This window comes from Entelurus aequoreus, linkage group LG10 (assembly GCF_033978785.1).
Source record: "Entelurus aequoreus isolate RoL-2023_Sb linkage group LG10, RoL_Eaeq_v1.1, whole genome shotgun sequence".
In the NCBI taxonomy this organism is placed as follows: Eukaryota; Metazoa; Chordata; class Actinopteri; order Syngnathiformes; family Syngnathidae; genus Entelurus; species Entelurus aequoreus.
The window spans coordinates 3,695,062-3,718,488 of NC_084740.1; the positions used below are offsets into that span (position 1 = coordinate 3,695,062).

General features: G+C 40.0%; 1 protein-coding gene across 11 annotated transcripts in view; it reads left to right on the forward strand.

Annotated features, from left to right (window-relative positions):
• The window catches only part of LOC133658164 (centrosomal protein of 164 kDa-like), a 92,558-nt gene that overhangs the window by 26,775 nt on the left and 42,356 nt on the right, over nucleotides 1-23,427 (forward strand). For all 11 annotated transcript variants that reach the window (XR_009827406.1, XR_009827407.1, XM_062059858.1 and 8 more), the window contains 7 exons: nucleotides 9,547-9,597; nucleotides 11,757-11,881; nucleotides 12,110-12,730; nucleotides 13,264-13,435; nucleotides 13,513-13,590; nucleotides 17,566-17,688; nucleotides 22,010-22,153. Coding sequence is in view for 9 of the 11 variants with exons in the window: in XM_062059858.1 (XP_061915842.1) it covers nucleotides 9,547-9,597; nucleotides 11,757-11,881; nucleotides 12,110-12,730; nucleotides 13,264-13,435; nucleotides 13,513-13,590; nucleotides 17,566-17,688; nucleotides 22,010-22,153 (1,314 nt within the window). In the remaining 2 variants the exon portion in view is untranslated. The remainder of the gene's footprint in view (nucleotides 1-9,546; nucleotides 9,598-11,756; nucleotides 11,882-12,109; nucleotides 12,731-13,263; nucleotides 13,436-13,512; nucleotides 13,591-17,565; nucleotides 17,689-22,009; nucleotides 22,154-23,427) is intronic.

Below are 23,427 nucleotides of genomic sequence, written 5' to 3' on the forward strand. Positions count from 1 at the left end.
GAACATTAGAGGTGTATATGATCCAGAAGCTGCTTTGCTTGTTTATGACTGCTATACTTCTTGCTATTTGAGCAGTGTGTAATATGTGCTACTTTGTAATTGAGCAGTGTGTAATTAATTGCTACTTTGTATTTGACTTGTGTAATATGCTACTTTGCTATTTGACATGTGTAATATGTGCTACTTTGTATTTGACATGTGTAATATGTGCTACTTTGTATTTGACATGTGTAATATGTGCTACTTTGTATTTGACATGTGTAATATGTGCTACTTTGTATTTGACATGTGTAATATGTGCTACTTTGTATTTGACATGTGTAATATGTGCTACTTTGTATTTGACATGTGTAATATGTGCTACTTTGTATTTGACATGTGTAATATGTGCTACTTTGTATTTGACATGTGTAATATGTGCTACTTTGTATTTGACATGTGTAATATGTGCTACTTTGTATTTGACATGTGTAATATGTGCTACTTTGTATTTGACATGTGTAATATGTGCTACTTTGTATTTGACATGTGTAATATGTGCTACTTTGTATTTGACATGTGTAATATGTGCTACTTTGTATTTGACATGTGTAATATGTGCTACTTTGTATTTGACATGTGTAATATGTGCTACTTTGTATTTGACATGTGTAATATGTGCTACTTTGTATTTGACATGTGTAATATGTGCTACTTTGTATTTGACATGTGTAATATGTGCTACTTTGTATTTGACATGTGTAATATGTGCTACTTTGTATTTGACATGTGTAATATGTGCTACTTTGTATTTGACATGTGTAATATGTGCTACTTTGTATTTGACATGTGTAATATGTGCTACTTTGTATTTGACATGTGTAATATGTGCTACTTTGTATTTGACATGTGTAATATGTGCTACTTTGTATTTGACATGTGTAATATGTGCTACTTTGTATTTGACATGTGTAATATGTGCTACTTTGTATTTGACATGTGTAATATGTGCTACTTTGTATTTGACATGTGTAATATGTGCTACTTTGTATTTGACATGTGTAATATGTGCTACTTTGTATTTGACATGTGTAATATGTGCTACTTTGTATTTGACATGTGTAATATGTGCTACTTTGTATTTGACATGTGTAATATGTGCTACTTTGTATTTGACATGTGTAATATGTGCTACTTTGTATTTGACATGTGTAATATGTGCTACTTTGTATTTGACATGTGTAATATGTGCTACTTTGTATTTGACATGTGTAATATGTGCTACTTTGTATTTGACATGTGTAATATGTGCTACTTTGTATTTGACATGTGTAATATGTGCTACTTTGTATTTGACATGTGTAATATGTGCTACTTTGTATTTGACATGTGTAATATGTGCTACTTTGTATTTGACATGTGTAATATGTGCTACTTTGTATTTGACATGTGTAATATGTGCTACTTTGTATTTGACATGTGTAATATGTGCTACTTTGTATTTGACATGTGTAATATGTGCTACTTGTATTTGACATGTGTAATATGTGCTACTTTGTATTTGACATGTGTAATATGTGCTACTTTGTATTTGACATGTGTAATATGTGCTACTTTGTATTTGACATGTATAATATGTGCTACTTTGTATTTGACATGTGTAATATGTGCTACTTTGTATTTGACATGTGTAATATGTGCTACTTTGTATTTGACATGTGTAATATGTGCTACTTTGTATTTGACATGTGTAATATGTGCTACTTTTGTATTTGACATGTGTAATATGTGCTACTTTGTATTTGACATGTGTAATATGTGCTACTTTGTATTTGACATGTGTAATATGTGCTACTTTGTATTTGACATGTGTAATATGTGGCTACTTTGTATTTGACATGTGTAATATGTGCTACTTTGTATTTGACATGTGTAATATGTGCTACTTTGTATTTGACATGTGTAATATGTGCTACTTTGTATTTGACATGTGTAATATGTGCTACTTTGTATTTGACATGTGTAATATGTGCTACTTTGTATTTGACATGTGTAATATGTGCTACTTTGTATTTGACATGTGTAATATGTGCTACTTTGTATTTGACATGTGTAATATGTGCTACTTTGTATTTGACATGTGTAATATGTGCTACTTTGTATTTGACATGTTTAATATGTGCTACTTTGTATTTGACATGTGTAATATGTGCTACTTTGTATTTGACATGTGTAATATGTGCTACTTTGTATTTGACATGTGTAATATGTGCTACTTTGTATTTGACATGTGTAATATGTGCTACTTTGTATTTGACATGTTTAATATGTGCTACTTTGTATTTGACATGTGTAATATGTGCTACTTTGTATTTGACATGTGTAATATGTGCTTTGTATTTGACATGTTAATAGTGCTACTTTGTATTTGACATGTATAATATGTGCTACTTTGTATTTGACATGTGTAATATGTGCTACTTTGTATTTGACATGTGTAATATGTGCTACTTTGTATTTGACATGTGTAATATGTGCTACTTTGTATTTGACATGTATAATATGTGCTACTTTGTATTTGACATGTGTAATATGTGCTTTCCAGCTGAGCTTGTCGTCAATTGTTACACCAAAGAATTTGATTTTGTGCACCTGCTCAATAGCCACCCCATCAATTTCTATCTTGAACTGTGTGTTTAAACTGGACCTGCAAAGAACATCAACTTGGTCTTGCTCACATTCAAAGATCATTTGTTCCGTCAAAGCATCATTTCAGTTTATACAACTCTTCATTTATGTTCTTTTGTAACGTATCTAGATCATCACCAGAGCAAAATACATTAGTGTCCTCTGCCAAAAGTACCATAGACAGCAACTTGGATACTTGGCAAATATCATTTATGTACAGTATAAAAAGTTTTGGTCCCAATACTGACCCCTGGGGGACTCCACAAGAAATGTCCAAGCAATTTGAGCTATGCTTTCCCAGCTTCACAAACTGTTTCCGTCTGTCCAAATAGCTTTTTATCCAGTCTATTGCCATACCTCTTATACCAATTTTATTCATTCATATATTGTGATTGATAATTTCAAAGCTTTTCTGAGGTCAATGAAGACGCCAATTGCATATTGATGATTATCAATCGCGTCTGTGATTCTTTCAGTAAATGATAAATACATGATAAATGGGTTATACTTGTATAGCACCTTTCTACCTTCAAGGTACTCAAAGCGCTTTGACACTATTTACACATTCACACACACATTCACACACACATTCACACATTCACACACATCAACACACATTCACCACACATTCACACACACATTCACACACACATTCACACACACATTCACACACCTTTCACACACACTTCACACACACATTCACACACACATTCACACACACATTCACACACACTTTCACACACATTCACACACACTTTCACACACACATTCACACACACATTCACACACACATTCACACACATTCACACACATTCACACACACTTTCACACACATTCACACACACATTCACACGCACATTCACACGCACATTCACACGCACATTCACACGCACATTCACACACACATTCACACACACATTCACACACACACACATTCACACGCACATTCACACACACTTTCACACACACATTCACACACACATTCACACACACATTCACACACACATTCACACACACATTCACACACACATTCACACACACTTTCACACACATTCACACACACATTCACACGCACATTCACACGCACATTCACACGCACATTCACACGCACATTCACACACACATTCACACACACATTCACACACACACACATTCACACGCACATTCACACACACTTTCACACACACATTCACACACACATTCACACACACATTCACACACACATTCACACACACATTCACACACACATTCACACACACATTCACACACACATTCACACACACTTTCACACACATTCACACACACATTCACACGCACATTCACACGCACATTCACACGCACATTCACACGCACATTCACACACACATTCACACACACTTTCACACACACATTCACACACACATTCACACACACATTCACACACACATTCACACACACATTCACACACACATTCACACACACTTTCACACACATTCACACACACATTCACACGCACATTCACACGCACATTCACACGCACATTCACACGCACATTCACACGCACATTCACACACACATTCACACACACATTCACCACACACACACATTCACACGCACATTCACACGCACATTCACACGCACATTCACACGCACATTCACACGCACATTCACACGCACATTCACACACACATTCACACACACTGATGGCGGGAGCTGCCATGCAAGGCACTAACCAGCAGCCATCAGGAGCAAGGGTGAAGTGTCTTGCCCAAGGACACAACGGTCGTGACTAGGATGGTAGAAGGTGGGGATTGAACCCCAGTAACCAGCAACCCTCCCATTGCTGGCACGGCCACTCTACCAACTTCGCCACACCGTCCCCAATGGATTCCATCAATGCCTGAGAAGTTGATCTTTTAGTTGTCAAACCATATTGACTCTCTGAGTGTACATTTGATCTTTCCAGGAATGAATCTAATCTGCTATTAAATAGTTTCTCCAATATTTTGAAAATTGAGGCAGTAGTGAGACACTATTTAAAGCGCTTTGAGTCACTAGAGAAAAGTGCTATATAAATATAATTCACTTCACTTCACTTCACAACCCAATGGGACAAGTTTGGGGAGATTTGGACATACTGGGGGTTATGATTAATAACACGTTAATTACATCCATCGCAACTGGACTGTTAGGTTTGTCTTGGAAGACGTTTCACCTCTCATCCTAGTAGGCTTCATCAGTTTTTGCTCTTAGACTTAGATTGTTACATCTAGTCTTAGACTTAGGTTGTTACATCTAGTCTTAGACTTAGATTGTTACATCTAGTCTTAGACTTAGATTGTTACATCTAGTCTTAGACTTAGATTGTTACATCTAGTCTTAGACTTAGATTGGTCACATCTAGTCTTAGACTTAGATTGGACACATCTAGTCTTAGACTTAGATTGGACACATCTAGTCTAGAAGGGGTAAATATGTGATGTACACATGGAAGCATGTTCAAATTAAACACTTCTACACTATTTATTATTCCGCAGTTTTCATCCCATTTCAACCGTTGGAATATCAAAATTGTTCAGCTCATTCAGGACATTTTTAAGAATAATGCTTTTGTGATCCGATTTACTTTGAGGTTGAGCTCAAATTTGATGTTTAATGTGGAATTTGTCAACAATTTCAGCTATTTATTCCACATTTTAACTATTTATATTCCACCTGTGCATCAGTTCAGCTTTAGCCTTTCAGCATTCACATGGAATGTCCACTGAATTGCTTCATATTGTTTGTAAAACTGCTTCAAAGTTTGTTTGATGTTGATATATTGCGAGGGTTTTCAAACTTTTTGGGACCACACATCCCTGACGGGAGTAAACATTTTCTAAGGGCCCCCTTCTCATCCTAATGCAGACTGGATGCTGTTTCCATCTGCAGCAGGAGTTGCACGTCTGGCGTTTGCCCAACAAAGTTACTGATTACTTAATGTCAGAATTAACCAGCACCAATTTTTGTAACATGTGTCTTAATTCATGAGCCACATCCTTCCAAGGACCCAGCCCATGTGGTCAAGGAAGAGTGGGTCCTGGAGTCCTCCTGGAGCGATATCAATTGGAATGGCCTAGCCACTTCCTGGTTATGTCACATGTTCACATTCTCACGCTTGTTATATCGCCGTCACATTCACAAAGTGGAGAGAAGATGGATGGAACTAAAACAATCTTCAATTATGACGCATAAGTTGTTTTTAGGCTGCACGGTGGAACAGGGGTTAATGCATGTGCCTCACAAAACGAAGTCCCGAGTTCGATCCCAGGCTTGGGGTCTTTCTGTGTGGAGTTTGCATGTTATCCCTGTGACTGTGTGGGTTCTCTCCGGCTTCCTCCCACCTCCAAAGACATGCACCTGGGGATAGGCCCCTCCCACCTCCAAAGACATGCACCTGGGGATAGGCCCCTCCCACCTCCAAAGACATGCACCTGGGGATAGGCCCCTCCCACCTCCAAAGACATGCACCTGGGGATAGGCCCCTCCCACCTCCAAAGACATGCACCTGAGTATAGGCCCCTCCCACCTCCAAAGACATGCACCTGGGGATAGGCCCCTCCCACCTCCAAAGACATGCACCTGGGGATAGGCCCCTCCCACCTCCAAAGACTGCACCTGAGTATAGGCCCCTCCCACCTCCAAAGTCATGCACCTGGGGATAGGCCCCTCCCACCTCCAAAGACATGCACCTGGGGATAGGCCCCTCCCACCTCCAAAGACATGCACCTGGGGATAGGCCCCTCCCACCTCCAAAGACATGCACCTGGGGATAGGCCCCTCCCACCTCCAAAGACATGCACCTGAGTATAGGCCCCTCCCACCTCCAAAGTCATGCACCTGGGGATAGGCCCCTCCCACCTCCAAAGACATGCACCTGGGGATAGGCCCCTCCCACCTCCAAGGACATGCACCTGGGTATAGGCCCCTCCCACCTCCAAAGACATGAAGCTGGGTATAGGCCCCTCCCCACCTCCAAAGACATGAAGCTGGGTATAGGCCCCTCCCACCTCCAAAGACATGAAGCTGGGGATAGGCCCCTCCCACCTCCAAAGACATGAAGCTGGGTATAGGCCCCTCCCACCTCCAAAGACATGAAGCTGGGGATAGGCCCCTCCAACCTCCAAAGACATGAAGCTGGGGATAGGCCCCTCCCTAGTGTGTGAATGTTGTCATATCTGTGTTGGCCCTGTGATAAGGTGGTGACTTGTCCAGGGTGTACCCCACCTTCCGCCCAAATGCAGCTGAGATAGGCTCCAGCACCCCTCCGCGACCCCGAAAGGGACAAGCGGTAGACAACGGATGGAAGGATAGAAGTTGTTTTTAGAGTTGTGGTGTGTATGTGTGCAGATGATGTCCTGCTCACAGAGAAATGTGGTATTTTCAACATAACTTTATTATTTGATACTATAACTAACCTCATTTGTAAAGCACTCTGGTCAACTTTGTTACTTTAAAATTGGCTTTAAATAGGCTATAGATTTCAGAACTAAGGAGTTGTTAGGTGTCATTCCTTTTGAGTAGTTATGAAATCGTTTATTTGTTATATGACTGCTTTAACAGTTCAGTTTAAAAAAAAAAAGAAATGTAATGTGTCAGTCAACCACCAGCTTTGCAAACTCACTGGATGATGATGTATTTGGACATTTGTACCCTCAGAAACACGCTAGAGGCAATCCAGGTGATGTCCCACAATGACATAAATAAGTCTTCATGGTCTTTCTTGTTGGAATACAAGCAACATCAGTTCTACTCAGATATTAAACATGTAAATAGTCATACGTTGAACTGTCCTGGTCAATATTAAGTAAAATATCATTTGGAATAAGTAAATATATTCACCTACAGTATTTTTAGAATTTAAGGCAGGAAATTAATCACAACAGCGGTAGTTTCATCAATTTGGTCTTTAATTTGTACAGGTCCAAATCATGTTTTCAAATGATCATCCAAACCTGCATATATGTACTATAGCAAGGTTTTTTATATTTTCTTGTGAGTCCATTTCTTCCTTCATTGTTCAAAACAAAAAAGCAGAGCAATCGTAAACACAAGATCACATTAAAAACAGTGATTTCATTTTAAACACATAAAAATAACAAATAAAAAGATCTGAAGTATAAATGTACATCTACATACAAAAAACCAACATCGGTCCATTTTCAACTTTTCCAGTCACACATGATAAGATATATAGTAAGACAAGTATGAACATGTAAGGCTTTACTTCCAATGGTTAAAAATGGCTGAACATGAGTCTCCCTCTTGATGTCCTATAAAGAGGAGCGAACAACGCGGAGGTCATTCAACATTACCAAGTCTCGTATTTTAAGTTACTCATGTCACGCCAAGTTGTACCTTCTAGTTTTACATGTTTTAAATGACTAAATACAGGTAAACTTACATTTTAAGGCCGCCCTTTTCTCTCCGTGTAGTGTCCCCATTATGAAAGTACTTTTCAAAGCTGGCCGCAGAGGATCTTGGGATATGAAAGGGTGCAAAGGACACTTGACATGTACACTTGTTGCTCATGAGAGGAAATGACACATTAGTTGGCAAGATCCAAAAGACGCTTGGAGCTTTTTCAATTTGGGACAGCCTTGCCGTCAGCACCCTACAAACGCCGAATTGAAACACTGCTATTAGGGGTGTCAAAAAATATATATATATATTTAAGAAAAATTACACACACACACACATATATATATATATATATATATGTGTGTGTGTATATGTGTGTATATATAATTTTTTAATTCCTTTTTTCCCCCATCTGTCTTGTCCAGCCACTCAGACAAATCATATAGTAGATGTAGATGATCTACCGTATTTTTCGGCGTATAAGTCGCTCCGGAGTATAAGTCGCACCGGCCGAAAATGCATAATAAAGAAGGAAAAAAACATATATAAGTCGCACTGGAGTATAAGGCGCATTTTTTAGGGAAATGTATTTGATAAAAGCCAACAGCAAGAATAGACATTTGAAAGGCAATTTAAAATGTGTAAAGAATAGTGAACAACAGGCTGAATAAGTGTACGTTATATGAGGCATAAATAACCAACTGCTATGTTAACCTCACATATTATGGTAAGAGTCATTCAAATAACTATAACATATAGAACATGCTATACGTTTACTGTCACTCCTAATCGCTAAATCCCATGAAATCTTATACGTCTAGTCTCTTACGTGAATGAGATCAATAATATTATTTGATGTTTTACGCTAATGTGTTCATCATTTCACACATAAGTCGCTCCTGAGTATAAGTCGCACCCCCGGCCAAACTATGAAAAAAACTGCCACTTATAGTCCGAAAAATACGGTATATCTGCTGTACACATTTACTTTAGAAAAGAGAAGTGTTAACTACTTCTCTTGTTGCCTTATCGTTATCCGATTTGATTAAATGTTTAGGAAGCATTTTGTTTAAGTAATATAGAAATTGATTAGAGCTGTTTATTTAATAGAGAAATGTAGTTACCGGTAATCATAGAAATGGCATCCAATGTTATTTTAAAAAAGTATCGATTCTGAATGAAATCGTTACCCCCAACAATCAAATGGCATTAGGTGGTGCCCAACGATTCTAACAGCAATTTTTGTTTAATTTAGTCTATTAGTTACATTTCATAGCTATGCAATTAATTCAGATACAGGGCTTTAATTTTCTGACCTTTATCTATCTCTTTATCTGCACACTAGCAGCATAGCATTACACTTTTAGGCATGGTATGGCTTCTGTAGACGTTGCTCTTGTGTTTTGTGGGTTTGACACTTTTTCAACATGTGCATACAGGTAGATGTCACTTGGTACTGTATCTTCTTATTAAGCTGTACACAATTGTTTCTAATTGCAGAACTCTGAAGCCAGTGATATTATGAAGAGTTCATCATCCACAAATGTGAAGGTACTGTGATAATTAAATATGGCTTCTAATCTTCAGTCACCTAAATGTTTATTTCCTCCAAGGGGGTATTTTTTAAATCTTGTTTCAGCAGTTTGTCTCAGAACAGACTTATAGACTCCTGAACAAAGTCTTAAGACAAGACAAGTATTGGGTTGTGACCACATTGTAAGTAGAGCATGAACATGACAGAAACATAAGCAAGACATAGGATTCTTAATAGGACTAGTTGTTAAAGATCCCTAAATATTCAGCACAGCAATTGAATGGGGTTGGTGATGTCTTCTTGGATGGGGTGGAATGTGGCAATAATCACGTGGTGCCACCAGTACGACACATCAGTTGTGTTCCCCGACGTCATTGGGTGTTTTGGCCATTCATCACAAGACACCCTCTGCCGAGGTTGGCCCACCACAGGCTGATCAGACCTGAGTGTGTGTGGCATGGTGGCACCACGTGGTTATTTGGCAGCCCATGCTGTGTTTCAGCCTCTGCCAGTGACTGCTTTGTTCTGCTGTGGTGGCAAGTTCTTTGGTTGCCTTCCGTTGGGCCTGTCCTCTGATCCCTACTTCCTTCAGGAGCCTTGTGGTGGAAGTGGCTACAAAGCCTCTACAGCCCACCTCCACTGGCCACACCTTAACGTTCCAGCCTCGTGCCTCTGCTTCAGCTGCTAAGTTGGTATATCGCAGCCTCTTCCGTTCGAATGCTTCATTGATGACGTCCTCCCATGGGACCGTTAGCTCAACGATGAAGACAGGTTGGTCGCTGCAATTTTGGGTGGGAAGGTAAGCCTCTGGCTGAGGTCTACCTGCATTTCCCAATCCCGGGCTGCGTTCAGTGGTCCTGAGTCTGGAGGTGATGGCTTGGTCCGCCGTTTCTCTCCTTTCCGGATGAAAGTTGTTTTGTATGGGAAGGTAGCCTGGGCATTTAGAGGCATGGCATTGGTGATTACTCTCTTATTCTCAAGTTGGGCAGCCAAGCACTTCAGTACCTGGTTGTGGTGCCAGGTGTATCTCCCTTGAGTCAGACTGGTCTTGCAACCCACCAAGATGTGTTTGAGGGTTGCTGGGGCTGCGTACTGAAGACAGGCTGGGTCCTCTCCATACCAGAGATGTAGGTTGGTTGGAGAGGGCATGACATCATATGTGGCTCTGATGATGAAACTTAGTCTATTAGAATCCATGCTCCGTATTTCGTTCCACATGATTTTCCTCCTCTCTACGCCCTACCACTTCATCCAGCGGCCTTGCTGGGCTTGAGAGACTGCCTTGGCACACCTGGCTGCTTCCTCCTGGTGGCGCACATCCTCCACCACCCTGTGCCGCCGTTCGGTTGGAGTTGCCTTTTGCCACGTGGGTGTTGTTGCTTCCAAACCAAGGCCCCCTGTGCCATATTGGACATGCCCCACTATATCCTGGTGTCTGAGGGCAGTCTTTGCCACTGCAACTGCTGCCGATGGATTCCATTTCCTCCCTGCCGCTAGGTTTGAAGCAGCACTTCTGACGAATGTGTGCTGGGAGTCTGTGGTATATACATATATACAGTTGTGGTCAAAAGGGTACATTCACTTGTAAAGAACATCATGTCATGGCTGTCTTGAGTTTCCAATCATTTCTACAACTCTTATTTTTTTGTGATGTTAATAAATGTTAATTGGCCCTAGTGTGTGAATGTGAGTGGGAATGTTGTATGTCTATCTGTGTTGGCCCTGTGATGAGGTGGCAACTTGTCCAGGGTGTACCCCGCCTTCCCCCCGAATACAGCTGAGATGCTCCAGCACCCCCACGTCCCTGAATGGGACAAGCGGTAGAAAATGGATGGATGTATGTATGTCTTCTTTCTGTCTCTGTCATGTTCATGCTCTACTTCCAACGTGGTCACAACCCACCAGTGCAAATGTGTATACTTGTAGTATAGAAATGAACTGAAATGTCCCGTGGCAGGATTCCTTATGAAACCTGACGTCTCGCGGGGCATTTACACAACAATAGAGACCAATAGTTTGTGGCTGCTACGTTTAACACCATTACTTTTCTGTTGTTTCCTCTTCTGTCACCGGTCTCTTCCAGTAATTGTGTTCAACTTTAATACAAGAAGTCCATGGTTCATAAACTATCTGTATGCTGTACAAACATATTTTTTCCTTTTTATGTTCCATGAAGCTGTCGGAAAATGTTTTAGACCTCAACGATACGTCTAGCTCTGTGAGTCTACTGGAGAAAAACTATGACAGAGACAATGTAATGGATGCGATGGGAAAGTATACAAAGGTTGAGGCTGTCAAGAGGTATGTTCCTTTCCTGCTGTTCATAGGGTACAGTTTTATATTTTGTATTTCTGCAGGATAGAATTCAGAAAGGAGCAGTTTGATTTAAGTTGTGCCAACACATTTGTGAATTTTTAGGTGTAATTGCCATAATTCTGTGGGTTTAGTACCGGTAGATAGTAAAGCTCTAGACGCACAGTGCAAACTTTAAAAACTGAAAATTTTACTATATAACAAATATCTCTTCAGGAATTTACTGTCCACAGACAAGGAAGAACTTACAGTTTCAAAAGGTGAAGAACTTGTGGTACCTCAGACCCTCTCTTCACACACGGAAGTAGACCTTCTGAACCAACCCGCTGCTGAACGTCTATGCTCAGCTGATAATCTGCAGAGACCTGAAACTTCTCGAGGTCGGCTGTGCCGAACTTCCAACATTCAAATGAAAACATTGGAGATCTCCAGATGCAACTATGTGCAAACATTGGAAAAAGAATCCAATTTTGCAATCTGGAAAAATGAAGAAGGCGAAAGCGAGGTAGAAAATGAGTGGGTGAGGACTGAAAAAGAGAAGAATCTAAAAGTGAGAAACAAAGATGAAGAACTAAAGAGTGGTGATGCGAGTCAGAAAGGGGATGAGGACACAGATCAATTAATTAAGGAGAAAAAGAAGAGCTCAATTTTTCTCCAGGAGGCATTGTTCAGCAAGGAGAACGAGTGTTTAAAGGAGGAGAGGGGAATATCTCGCTTCTGTAAGGAGTTGAAGAGAGAAGAAGATGCAGAGAAGGAGCAATTTATTAGGGAGAAGAGAACAGCTTTATTCCAGGAGGAAGAGGTGAAGCTTGAAGAAGAGGGTGTAGAAAAACTGAGGTAGGTAAAACTATCACTCTCTCTCACAGATTGTCAACATTGTGTCTTTATTGTGACAATATTTACAATTGTCAAGTTATTAAAGTCCTTGTTGTTTTTTCAAGTGATGTCCCTATCTGTCTATAACATACTAAGTGTGTACTAAGTAGCTACCATAGCTTCAACTGTATACTACCCAATGATTGCAGTGACTAAAAGCCAGTCCATTACAGTCCAGTCAGACCAAGATTTCTGCACCAGAAAGGACATCTTGCCCTTTAAGGTTTAAGTTGTTTTTAGCATTATTAAACTATCCATGTAGGCCATTGATAAAGGCAATGGTTTAATTTGCCAAATGTAAAGTTGCAATATGACAACCTAACCAGTATGTCAAGTTAATATACGGTACATGTCTGCCAACATATGCCCTTTTTGTATTTATTAATCATTGTTACTCATTTAAAATAAAGTACAGTCAAACCTCACTTTTCATGAGTACTCTGTTCTGTATGAAAACCAAGGTGTGACTGTACTCTATATGTTTTTGTGCTAAGGGAGGAGAGCGAAATGATGCTGAAAGATTTACGTATGTCACTGGGAGAAGAAAAGAAGCTGGAGGCTCAGCAGAGGCTGGACATTGAGCGTATGAAGGCTGAGTCAGAAGAGAAGCTGCCAGCAGAGACAACCAAAGTGCATGAGGAGAACAGGAACTATTTCAAGCAGGAGGTAATAAATGGTGATTATGAAACAAAGAGCAACACTAATCCCATCAATGTAATGTCTAACACCCTTTTTTCCCAAAGGTAATCACCTCAGAGAGAACTTGTAGAGAGCTGATTCGTCCACATCCTGAGCAGCAGCTCACACAATACCATAAAGAGGTTAACCATACACGTTACTTCTGTCCGTCTGTCTGTGTGTGTGTGTGTGTGTGTGTGTGTGTGTGTGTGTGTGTGTGTGTGTGTGTGTGTGTGTGTGTGTGTGTATGTATGTATATATATATATATATACATATACATATACAGTGGTGGTCAAAAGTGTACATACACTGGTAAAGAACACCATAAAGAGGTTAACCATACACGTTACTTCTGTCTGTCTCTGTGTGTGTGTGTGTGTGTGTGTGTGTGTGTGTGTGTGTGTGTGTGTGTGTGTGTGTGTGTGTGTGTGTGTGTGTGTGTGTGTGTGTGTATGTATGTATATATATATATATATATATATATATATATATATATATATATATATATATATATATATATATATATATATATATATATATATATATATATATATATATATATATATATATATATATATATATATAATATATATACATACATATACAGTGGTGGTCAAAAGTGTACATACACTGGTAAAGAACATCATGTCAAGGCTGTCAATCATTTCTACAACTCTTATTTTGTTGTGATGTAGTGATTGGAGCACATACTTGTTGTTGTTGTGATGTAGTGATTGGAGCACATACTTGTTGCTCACAAAAAACATTCATGAAGTTTGCTTCTTTTATGAATTTATTATGTGTCTACTGAAAATGTGAGGGTGAAAAGTATACATACAGCAATGTTAATATTTGCTCCCTTGGCAAGTTGACCTGCAATAGGGCGCTTTAGGTAGCCATCCACAAGCTTCTGCTTGACCACTTGACCACTAAATTGCTGCAGTTCAGCTAAATGTGTTGCTTTTCTGACATGGACTTGTTTCTTCAGCATTGTCCACAGGACTTTGGGAAGGCCATTCTAAAACCGTCATTCTAGCCTGATTTAGCCATTCCTTTTGAGGTGTGTTTGGGGTCATTGTCCTGTTGGAACACCCAACTGTGCCCAAGACCCAACCTCCAGACTGATGATTTTAGCTTGTCCTGAACAATTTGGAGCTAATCCTCCTGCTCCCAGCCGGGCCAGAGCAGGAGGGGATAGAAGAGAAAAAAAGGAAGACAGAGGGGGGAATTGTGGGGACAAGAGGGGGATTAGACGGAGAGACAACAACAACAACAGCAACAACAACAACAACAACAACAACAACAGAGCAACATCAGCAAATAGGACATGTACAAATATGATAGTAAAAGTAATAGCAAATAAGCAGTTAGTGAAATAAATAATAATACATAAATGACAATGAACATATTACACTACAAATGTATCAATACAAATACCAATAGAAATAATACTATTGATAATGAATAATAACACTAAATGACCTCTATTATCAACAATACACTTGTTCAAATGCAACAATACATATACGTCATGATAACTTGAGATATGAAAGAAAGCAGAAAAATGGAGGGGAAGAAAGAAGCCAGCCATATTAACCTTGTAGATTGTTATAGTAACAATAGGTTAAGCTTTGTCAGTGTACCATGTGTTATACCCAATTTACCCTAGGGCAACAACATTAATATATGTTTGATGAAACCTGATTATGTGCATGAATGTATGTGTGCATATGTACTTGTATATGTACAGTATGTGTATATGTGTGCTTGTACAGTGAATGTATATGTACAGTACGTGTATATGTATGTTTGTACAGTGAATGTATATGTACAGTATGTGTATATTTGTGTGTTTGTACAGTGAATGTATATGTACAGTATGTGTATATGTGTGCTTGTACAGTGAATGTATATGTACAGTATGTGTATATGTATGTTTGTACAGTGAATGTATATGTACAGTATGTGTATATGTATGTTTGTACAGTGAATGTATATGTACAGTATGTGTATATATATGTTTGTACAGTGAATGTATATGTACAGTATGTGTATATGTATGTTTGTACAGTGAATGTATATGTACAGTATGTGTATATGTGTGTTTGTACAGTGAATGTATATGTACAGTAAGTGTATATGTATGTTTGTACAGTGAATGTATATGTACAGTATGTGTATATGTATGTTTGTACAGTGAATGTACATGTACAGTATGTGTATATATATGTTTGTACAGTGAATGTATATGTACAGTATGTGTATATATATGTTTGTACAGTGAATGTATATGAAGACACAAAGACAAATCCAGTTCATGTATTTGAAGAATCATCCCTGTAAGATAAGTGATAGTTATACATGCTTCGCTACACACCGCTAGATGCCGAAGTCATGACTTATGACATTTTAAAAGGTCGGAAATTGTAAAAATCAAGACAAGATTACTCTATGACCAATCATCAACCATTAAGACAATCTACTTAACTTTGAACACACTACACACGAGTGAATGAAGGGCATACCTTTTCAACAGCCATACATGTCATACCAAGGGTGGCCGTATGAACAATGCCAACACTGTCATAAACATGTGCCATATGGTGAAACCACACTAAATAACAATGACAAACACATTTTGGGAGAATATTTGCACCACAACACAACATAAACACTACAAAACAAATTCCCAGAATTCCCTGCAGCACCAACTCTTCCGGGACGCTACAATGTAAACAAATGCCATAGGTGGATCTACACCTGACATCCACTGTAATGATACCAATTTACAGGCACGTATCTAGTCGATACTACTATGATTACATCAATATTTTTTTGCATCACAAAATCTTTCGTTTTTTAAAAATGTATATTATGTTTATAAAGTCAGGAGATACGTCCCTGGACACATGAGGACTTTGAATATGACCAATGTATGATCCTGTAACTACTTGGTATCGAATTGATACTTAAATGTGTGGTATCATCCAAAACTAATGTCAAGTATCAAAGAAGAGAATAATAAGTGATTATTACATTTGAACAGAAGTGTAGAGAGAATATGTTCAAACAGAAAATAAGCAGATATTTACAGTAAATGAACAAGTAGATGAATAATTCATTTTCTATCACTTGTCCTTAATAATTTTGACAAAATAATAGAATGATAAATGACACAATATGTTACTGCATATGTCAGCAGCTAAATTAGGAGTCTTTGTTTATTTACTTACTACTAAAAGACAAGTTTTAAGTCTTTTTATTGCAAATGCAATCTAAAATCTTAACTATCTAATTTATGAAAGAAGGACTGAGGGAGAAAAAACGTTATGCGCTGGAACAGATAAGAAAGTTGTGGACTTATATTCATTTTTAATAGAGTTGACATGAGCCATTGTAGATAAGTCAAGTAGGGACCAGCGGTCAAAATGTCCCTAGATTCTGTGCAGCAGTGGAACAAAGTTGGCTTTATAAAGTTCTCCAAATGCATGTGTGACCTGGACGTCCAAGTATGTGCGAGGCGATTTTAAAGGAGAAATTGTGCAGAAGAAATTTATTTGCAGCAGAATTTATAGGAAATATTTCACTTTCACCCAAGTTTAGTTTGTAACCAGACACACGTTGAAATGCTTGAAGGTCACTCAAGGGAGCCGGGACTGAGACATACATAAGGAGGTCATCTGCGTAGAGAGAGACATTGTGTCTACCGTAATGAGCGGCTTGGTACCAAGCACAGTTGACAGAGGCTCAATGGCAAGAGCAGAAAGGAATGGACTCAGGGGGAAACCCTGCTGTGTAGAACGAATGCGGATTGAATATTATTTGTCCTGACCGAGGCCTCAGGAGATGACTAAAGGAGCTTAATCCATGAAATAAAACTGTTCTCCAGAACATAAAATAGATCATTCCAATAGCTTATATATGGCTGCTTCTTCAGTGTTAAAAGCAGGTCACTGTACAACATATTGAAAAGACAGAAGAGGGCCTATTCCGAATGAACCCAGTTTGATCGCCATTAATAACAGAAGGAAGGACTTATTTCATTAATTGTGTTGTATTTATTGTTTTTGAACTGTCTACTACACTTTTTAAATTGACCTGTACTGTCACTGTGCAGCTGTCTGATTTGCTCCTGGAAGTGCGAGAGGACGTGCAGCGTGAGCACGAGAAGAAGCTGGTGCACCTGAGGCAGGAACACAGGAGAGAGATCAACAACATCAGGGAGAAGCAACAGGAAGAGGTTCAAGCATAGTCTCTCCTCTATGTAGACACAATGCACCCCTTACATTTGTATGATATATGTTGATGGGACAACCTGGAAGAAAGGACATACAAAGCTAAGATCAATGAAATATTCCACAACTACCAGATGCACTGAAGTACTTGCTGGGGATGGAGTTAAAAAGCTGCACTGAACCAAAATGCAGCGTGCATTTACTGAGCTGTGGATGATTGTACTGATAATGCTCAGTTGATGGTGTTTGGGAGGTTTTATGATGAGTCAAAAGGCAGTTTTTGGAGTACCCCTGGCATAGGACTGGGCGATAGGGACCAAAACTGATACCCCAAATGGTAATATACGGTATATACCGGTACCTTAAACAAAACAAGCAAAGTGCTTAAGGTTTGCTTAAGTGTTTTTGTGGCAAGATAACCAGTGTTGCGAGTACTCCGATGATTTTTGTTGTAATTATTAACGTAACGTGTTGTTTATCCTTATAAAATAATTAGTTAGCCGTTACTATGTCAAAGCAGTTTGTAATGTTAGTTAGGTTTATAGCTTCTTACCTGTCATCAGATCACAGTCGATCGGTTAACATAAACTCTGGGAATACTATGAGTCTGTTAGATTGCTGGGCTTCAGGATTGGAAACAGCGACATCTCCTATTCAACATTCTTGGCAATTGAGAATTACTGAAGTGGATTTTAATGCTTTGCGACCTGTAGAGAGATTCACTCCACAGTTAGTAGTGTAATTTGAACTATTCAATGCTCAGTCAACACATAATAAAACAACCCTGATTAAATAACATATCAGGGAGAAGGAACTTGATGTCATGTCTCTCACAGAAACCTGGCACCAGTCAGAATTGTATTCTGCCCTCAATGAGGCCTTTTACTTAGAAGCAGCTCACAGCTCTTGTCGCTGTCCTGGTTTAGTGGTCATCAACCGTCAGGATTTAAAGCTGACCCCCATTTCACTGCCCTAAACATCTTTCTGCAAGTTTTTTGCATTTAAATGACTTTTCTCATCTACCTGTCCCCTAAACACAAACTTGTTTTCATCCTTAAAATGTCTGATCTCCTCACAACACTCTGGACCACCTCCACCAATACCATAATCCTGGGAGATGAAATATTCATGTCGCCACCCCCCACTTGTCATCCTGCTGCAAATGTTCTTTGTCTCCCTCAACATACAACATGTTGACGTCCCCACACATTCTCCAGGAACAAACTTGACCTTGTTGTCTTGAACTCTGCCCATCTACAAACACCTCAGTGTTTCCCATCAGAAAGTTGTGTCGATGGAGCTGCACTTTCCTCACCCCCACACCAAACTACAGCGGCAGTTGTGTCAATGGAGCTGCACTTTCCTCGCCCCCACACCAAACTACAGCGGCAGTTGTGTCGATGGAGCTGCACTTTCCTCGCCCCCACACCAAACTACAGCGGCAGTTGTGTCGATGGAGCTGCACTTTCCTCGCCCCCACACCAAACTACAGCGGCAGTTGTGTCAATGGAGCTGCACTTTCCTCGCCCCCACACCAAACTACAGCGGCAGTTGTGTCGATGGAGCTGCACTTTCCTCGCCCCCACACCAAACTACAGCGGCAGTTGTGTCAATGGAGCTGCACTTTCCTCGCCCCCACACCAAACTACAGCGGCAGTTGTGTCAATGGAGCTGCACTTTCCTCGCCCCCACACCAAACTACAGCGGCAGTTGTGTCAATGGAGCTGCACTTTCCTCGCCCCCACACCAAACTACAGCGGCAGTTGTGTCGATGGAGCTGCACTTTCCTCGCCCCCACACCAAACTACAGCGGCAGTTGTGTCAATGGAGCTGCACTTTCCTCGCCCCCACACCAAACTACAGCGGCAGTTGTGTCGATGGAGCTGCACTTTCCTCGCCCCCGCACCAAACTACAGCGGCAGATTCATTTGAGATAAAAATATTTGATTTGAAAAATTCAGGGTGTACCCCACCTTCTGCAGCTGAGATAGGCTCCAGCACCCCCCGCTACCCCAAAAGGGACAAGCGGTAGAAAATGGATGGAGAGAAAAATTCAATTGAAAAAATATGCTGAATGCCCTCACCCTGGACTTCCAACTGCTCTTCTCAGACTCTCCTGACTTCCACTCTGTTCCTGGTTTTTACCAGCAGTTCCTGAACAGTCTCCTCAACCTCCACTCCCCCTTACATGAAGTCCGTCTCCTTCTGGTGCTCAGCCCACTGGTCCACTGGCGTAAGATGAACATGGCCGGACCTTCAGGGGCCTCTGGACTGACTGTCACAAACAAGCATACAGAGAGCACACTTCAGCTTTTATTCCACCATCATTAAAACTGTCCTTGTGACTCCAAAAAACTTTTTTTGGTCCTGTCCAGCTACTCAGGCAAATCATATTGTTGATATAAATGGCCATATTTGTATTTGACTTGGTGTTTGCCTTTTTTAAAGAATGAATCATCTGCTCAAACCCCCTCAACTCTCTACTCAGAGGCCAGCAACATGCACCTCTCCACCACTGCTGTCCTGCTGGCACAATCTGCTCAGCAAAGTTTTGGGATTGCCCAGCCTTTCTTTTCCTTTTCTGATGTCACACAGGAAGACGTGGAGGATATCATCAGAAGAATGAACATGTCCACATGTAACCTTTAGCATTGCCCAATGCCAACATGCAATATTAAAGGCCTACTGAAAGCCACTAGTAGCGACTACGCAGTCTGATAGTTTATATATCAATGATGACATCTTAACATTGCAACACATGCCAATACGGCCGGGTTAATTTATAAAGTGACATTTTACATTTCCCGCTAAACTTCCGGTTGGAAACGTCTTTGTATGATGACGTATGCGCGTGACGTCAATGATTGAAGCGGAAGTATTGGGACACATTGTATCCAATACAAACAGTTCTGTTTTCATGTCATAATTCCACAGTATTCTGGACATCTGTGTTGGTGAATCTTTTGCAATTTGTTTAATGAACAATGAAGACTGCAAAGAAGAAAGCTGTAGGTGGGATCGGTGTATTAGCGGCTGGCTGCAGCAACACAACCAGGAGGACTTTGAGTTGGATAGCAGACGCGCTATCCGACGCTAGCCGCCGACCGCATCGATGATCGGGTGAAGTCCTTCGTCGCTCCGTCGATCGCTGGAACGCAGGTGAGCACGGGTGTTGATGAGCAGATGAGGGCTGGCTGGCGTAGGTGGATAGCTAATGTTTTTAGCATAGCTCTGTGAGGTCCCGTAGCTAAGTTAGCTTCAATGGCGTCGTTAGCAACAGCATTGCTAGGCTTCGCCAGGCGGCACAGCATTAACCGTGTAGTTACAGTTCCAGAGTTTGGTAGTATTGTTGATCTGCTGTCTATCCTTCCAGTCAGGGGCTTATTTCTTTTGTTTCTATCTGCATTTAAGCACGATGCTATCACATTAGCTCCGTAGCTAAAGTGCTTTGCCGATGTATTGTCATGGAGATAAAAGTCACTGTGAATGTCCATTTGGCGTTCTCGACTCTCATTTTCAAGAGGATATAGTATCCCAGGTGGTTTAAAATACAAATCCGTGATCCACAATAGAAAAAGGAGAAAGTGTGGAATCCAATGAACCAGCTTGTACCTAAGTTACGGTCAGAGCGAAAAAAGATACGTCCTGCACTGCATTCTAGTCCTTCACTCTAACGTTCCTCATCCACTAATCTTTCATCCTCGCTCAAATTAATGGGGTAATCGTCGCTTTCTCGGTCCGAATCGCTCTCGCTGCTGGTGTAAACAATGGGGAAATGTGAGGAGCCTTTCAACCTGTGACGTCACGCTACTTCCGGTACAGGCAAGGCTTTTTTATCAGCGACCAAAAGTTGCGAACTTTATCGTCAATGTTCTCTATTAAATCCTTTCAGCAAAAATATGGCAATATTGCGAAATGATCAAGTATGACACATAGAATGGATCTGCTATGCCCGTTTAAATAAGAACATCTCATTTCAGTAGGCCTTTAATGTTCATTACAAGGATTATAAACCACTCCCTCTTCAGTATCTTAGAAACTGTCTTCTGACCACTTCTGAAAAAAGTACAACCTCGTTTTCTCCAATTACAGACCCATCTCCAATCTTCTATTACTGTCAACAGTTGTGAAAAAAAAACAGTTGTAGCTCAACATAAAGATCACCTCAAGCACAACAACCTTTATGAAAAGTTCCAGTGCGGTTTTCCCCCAGAAACAGCCTTGGTCAGGGTCAATAATGGCCTGTACTTATCCTCTTGACCCTGCTGGCAAAAGACACAGAAAATATGTGTTTTTAACTTTAAAATCAAAATGTGTTTGTGACAGGAACGTGTTCAGAGAGAGCAGTTGTTTGGTACTCTGCAAGAAGACCGAGAGCTTTTGCAGGCCTCACATGATCATCAACTGGAGAAACTACGCATTCAGCTTCACAATGAGATAGAGAAGGCCCAGCTGACATACTCGCATAAGGTGAGAGCACACATTGTTATCAATGGCGGCTAAGGTCAAGGAAGAAGATAGAAGACTAAGGAAGTTGGAGATGATGAATATTTTGCTGAGTATGACTTCCATGGTGGAATTAGTCCAGATAAGTCATGATTCATCACATTATGTCTCTGGACTTCAACATCATTTTAAATTTGGGCAGTTAATGATTTATTTTTACAAAGTGGAATGACACCTTGCACAAGTTTGAATTTGTGTAGATTTTCTGTCATTCAAATATAGGATGCTGAATATAAAATATTTATATGTTTTGAATATTTAGCATTACGTTACTTTTCTGACATTTAGCTCACTTTCTTCACATTTAGCTCGTTTTCTTCACATTTGTAAAAGTTATTAAACGATGAACATAAATGTTAAATCTTAATGTTACAGGGAAACTGCACTTTTTTTGAAATGTTGCCTATCATTCACAATCCTTATGTGAGACAAGGACACTTTTTTTTAATGCATTCTAAATATTAAATACATTTGATTGAAAAGCCGCTTACAATGGAGCCTATAGGAGTCGCTGTATTCTGCCTATAAAGCCCTTAAAAACACTTCCATTCATGTTACGTAAGTATATATGTAATGTAGTAACATTGATAATATTTGTTATTTACATATTTGGATCATTTTAAGCATACCTGACGCATTCATTTCAAAAACTCATCTCAGCTTTGGCTTATTTGTTGCCACTACATCACTGATTACTGCAGACTTCCTGAGAGCCAACAAGCAATATAAAACATCACTTACTGTATCATGTCTGCTGTTATTAGGATGCCAACTGATACAATCTTACTATATTCTCGTTCTAGATGAAAAGTAACTCAACCCTCGCAAAGAAAAGGGAAGTGGAACCAAGTGTACTTCTGGGTTGTTCTCGCAATTTCTAGGTCTAAATTGGCTGTCAAAGTGTACCGACATGTTGGATTACATCCTGGTCCTTCTACTATCCAGGGATTATTTATGATCTATTTTAAAGCCCTAGTTACTCGGTGACCCTAAACAGTACTTTGTGTCAGGGGTGCTGTGCACCTCCCGACCTGATTACTCCATTTCAAGGGTCAGTCTTGTCGCTTTAAGGACAAGACTTAGTCGGGCAAGGGAGACTCGCCCAGGTATTGATGGCCTGCTGTGCAGAGGCTGCCGCTGTAAACATAGGCGCGTACACGCTAGTGATCACAGCGCCGCTATAAATAGTTTGTCTCGGTTAGCGCTTATAATAACAATATCACTAATACTTGCTTAAT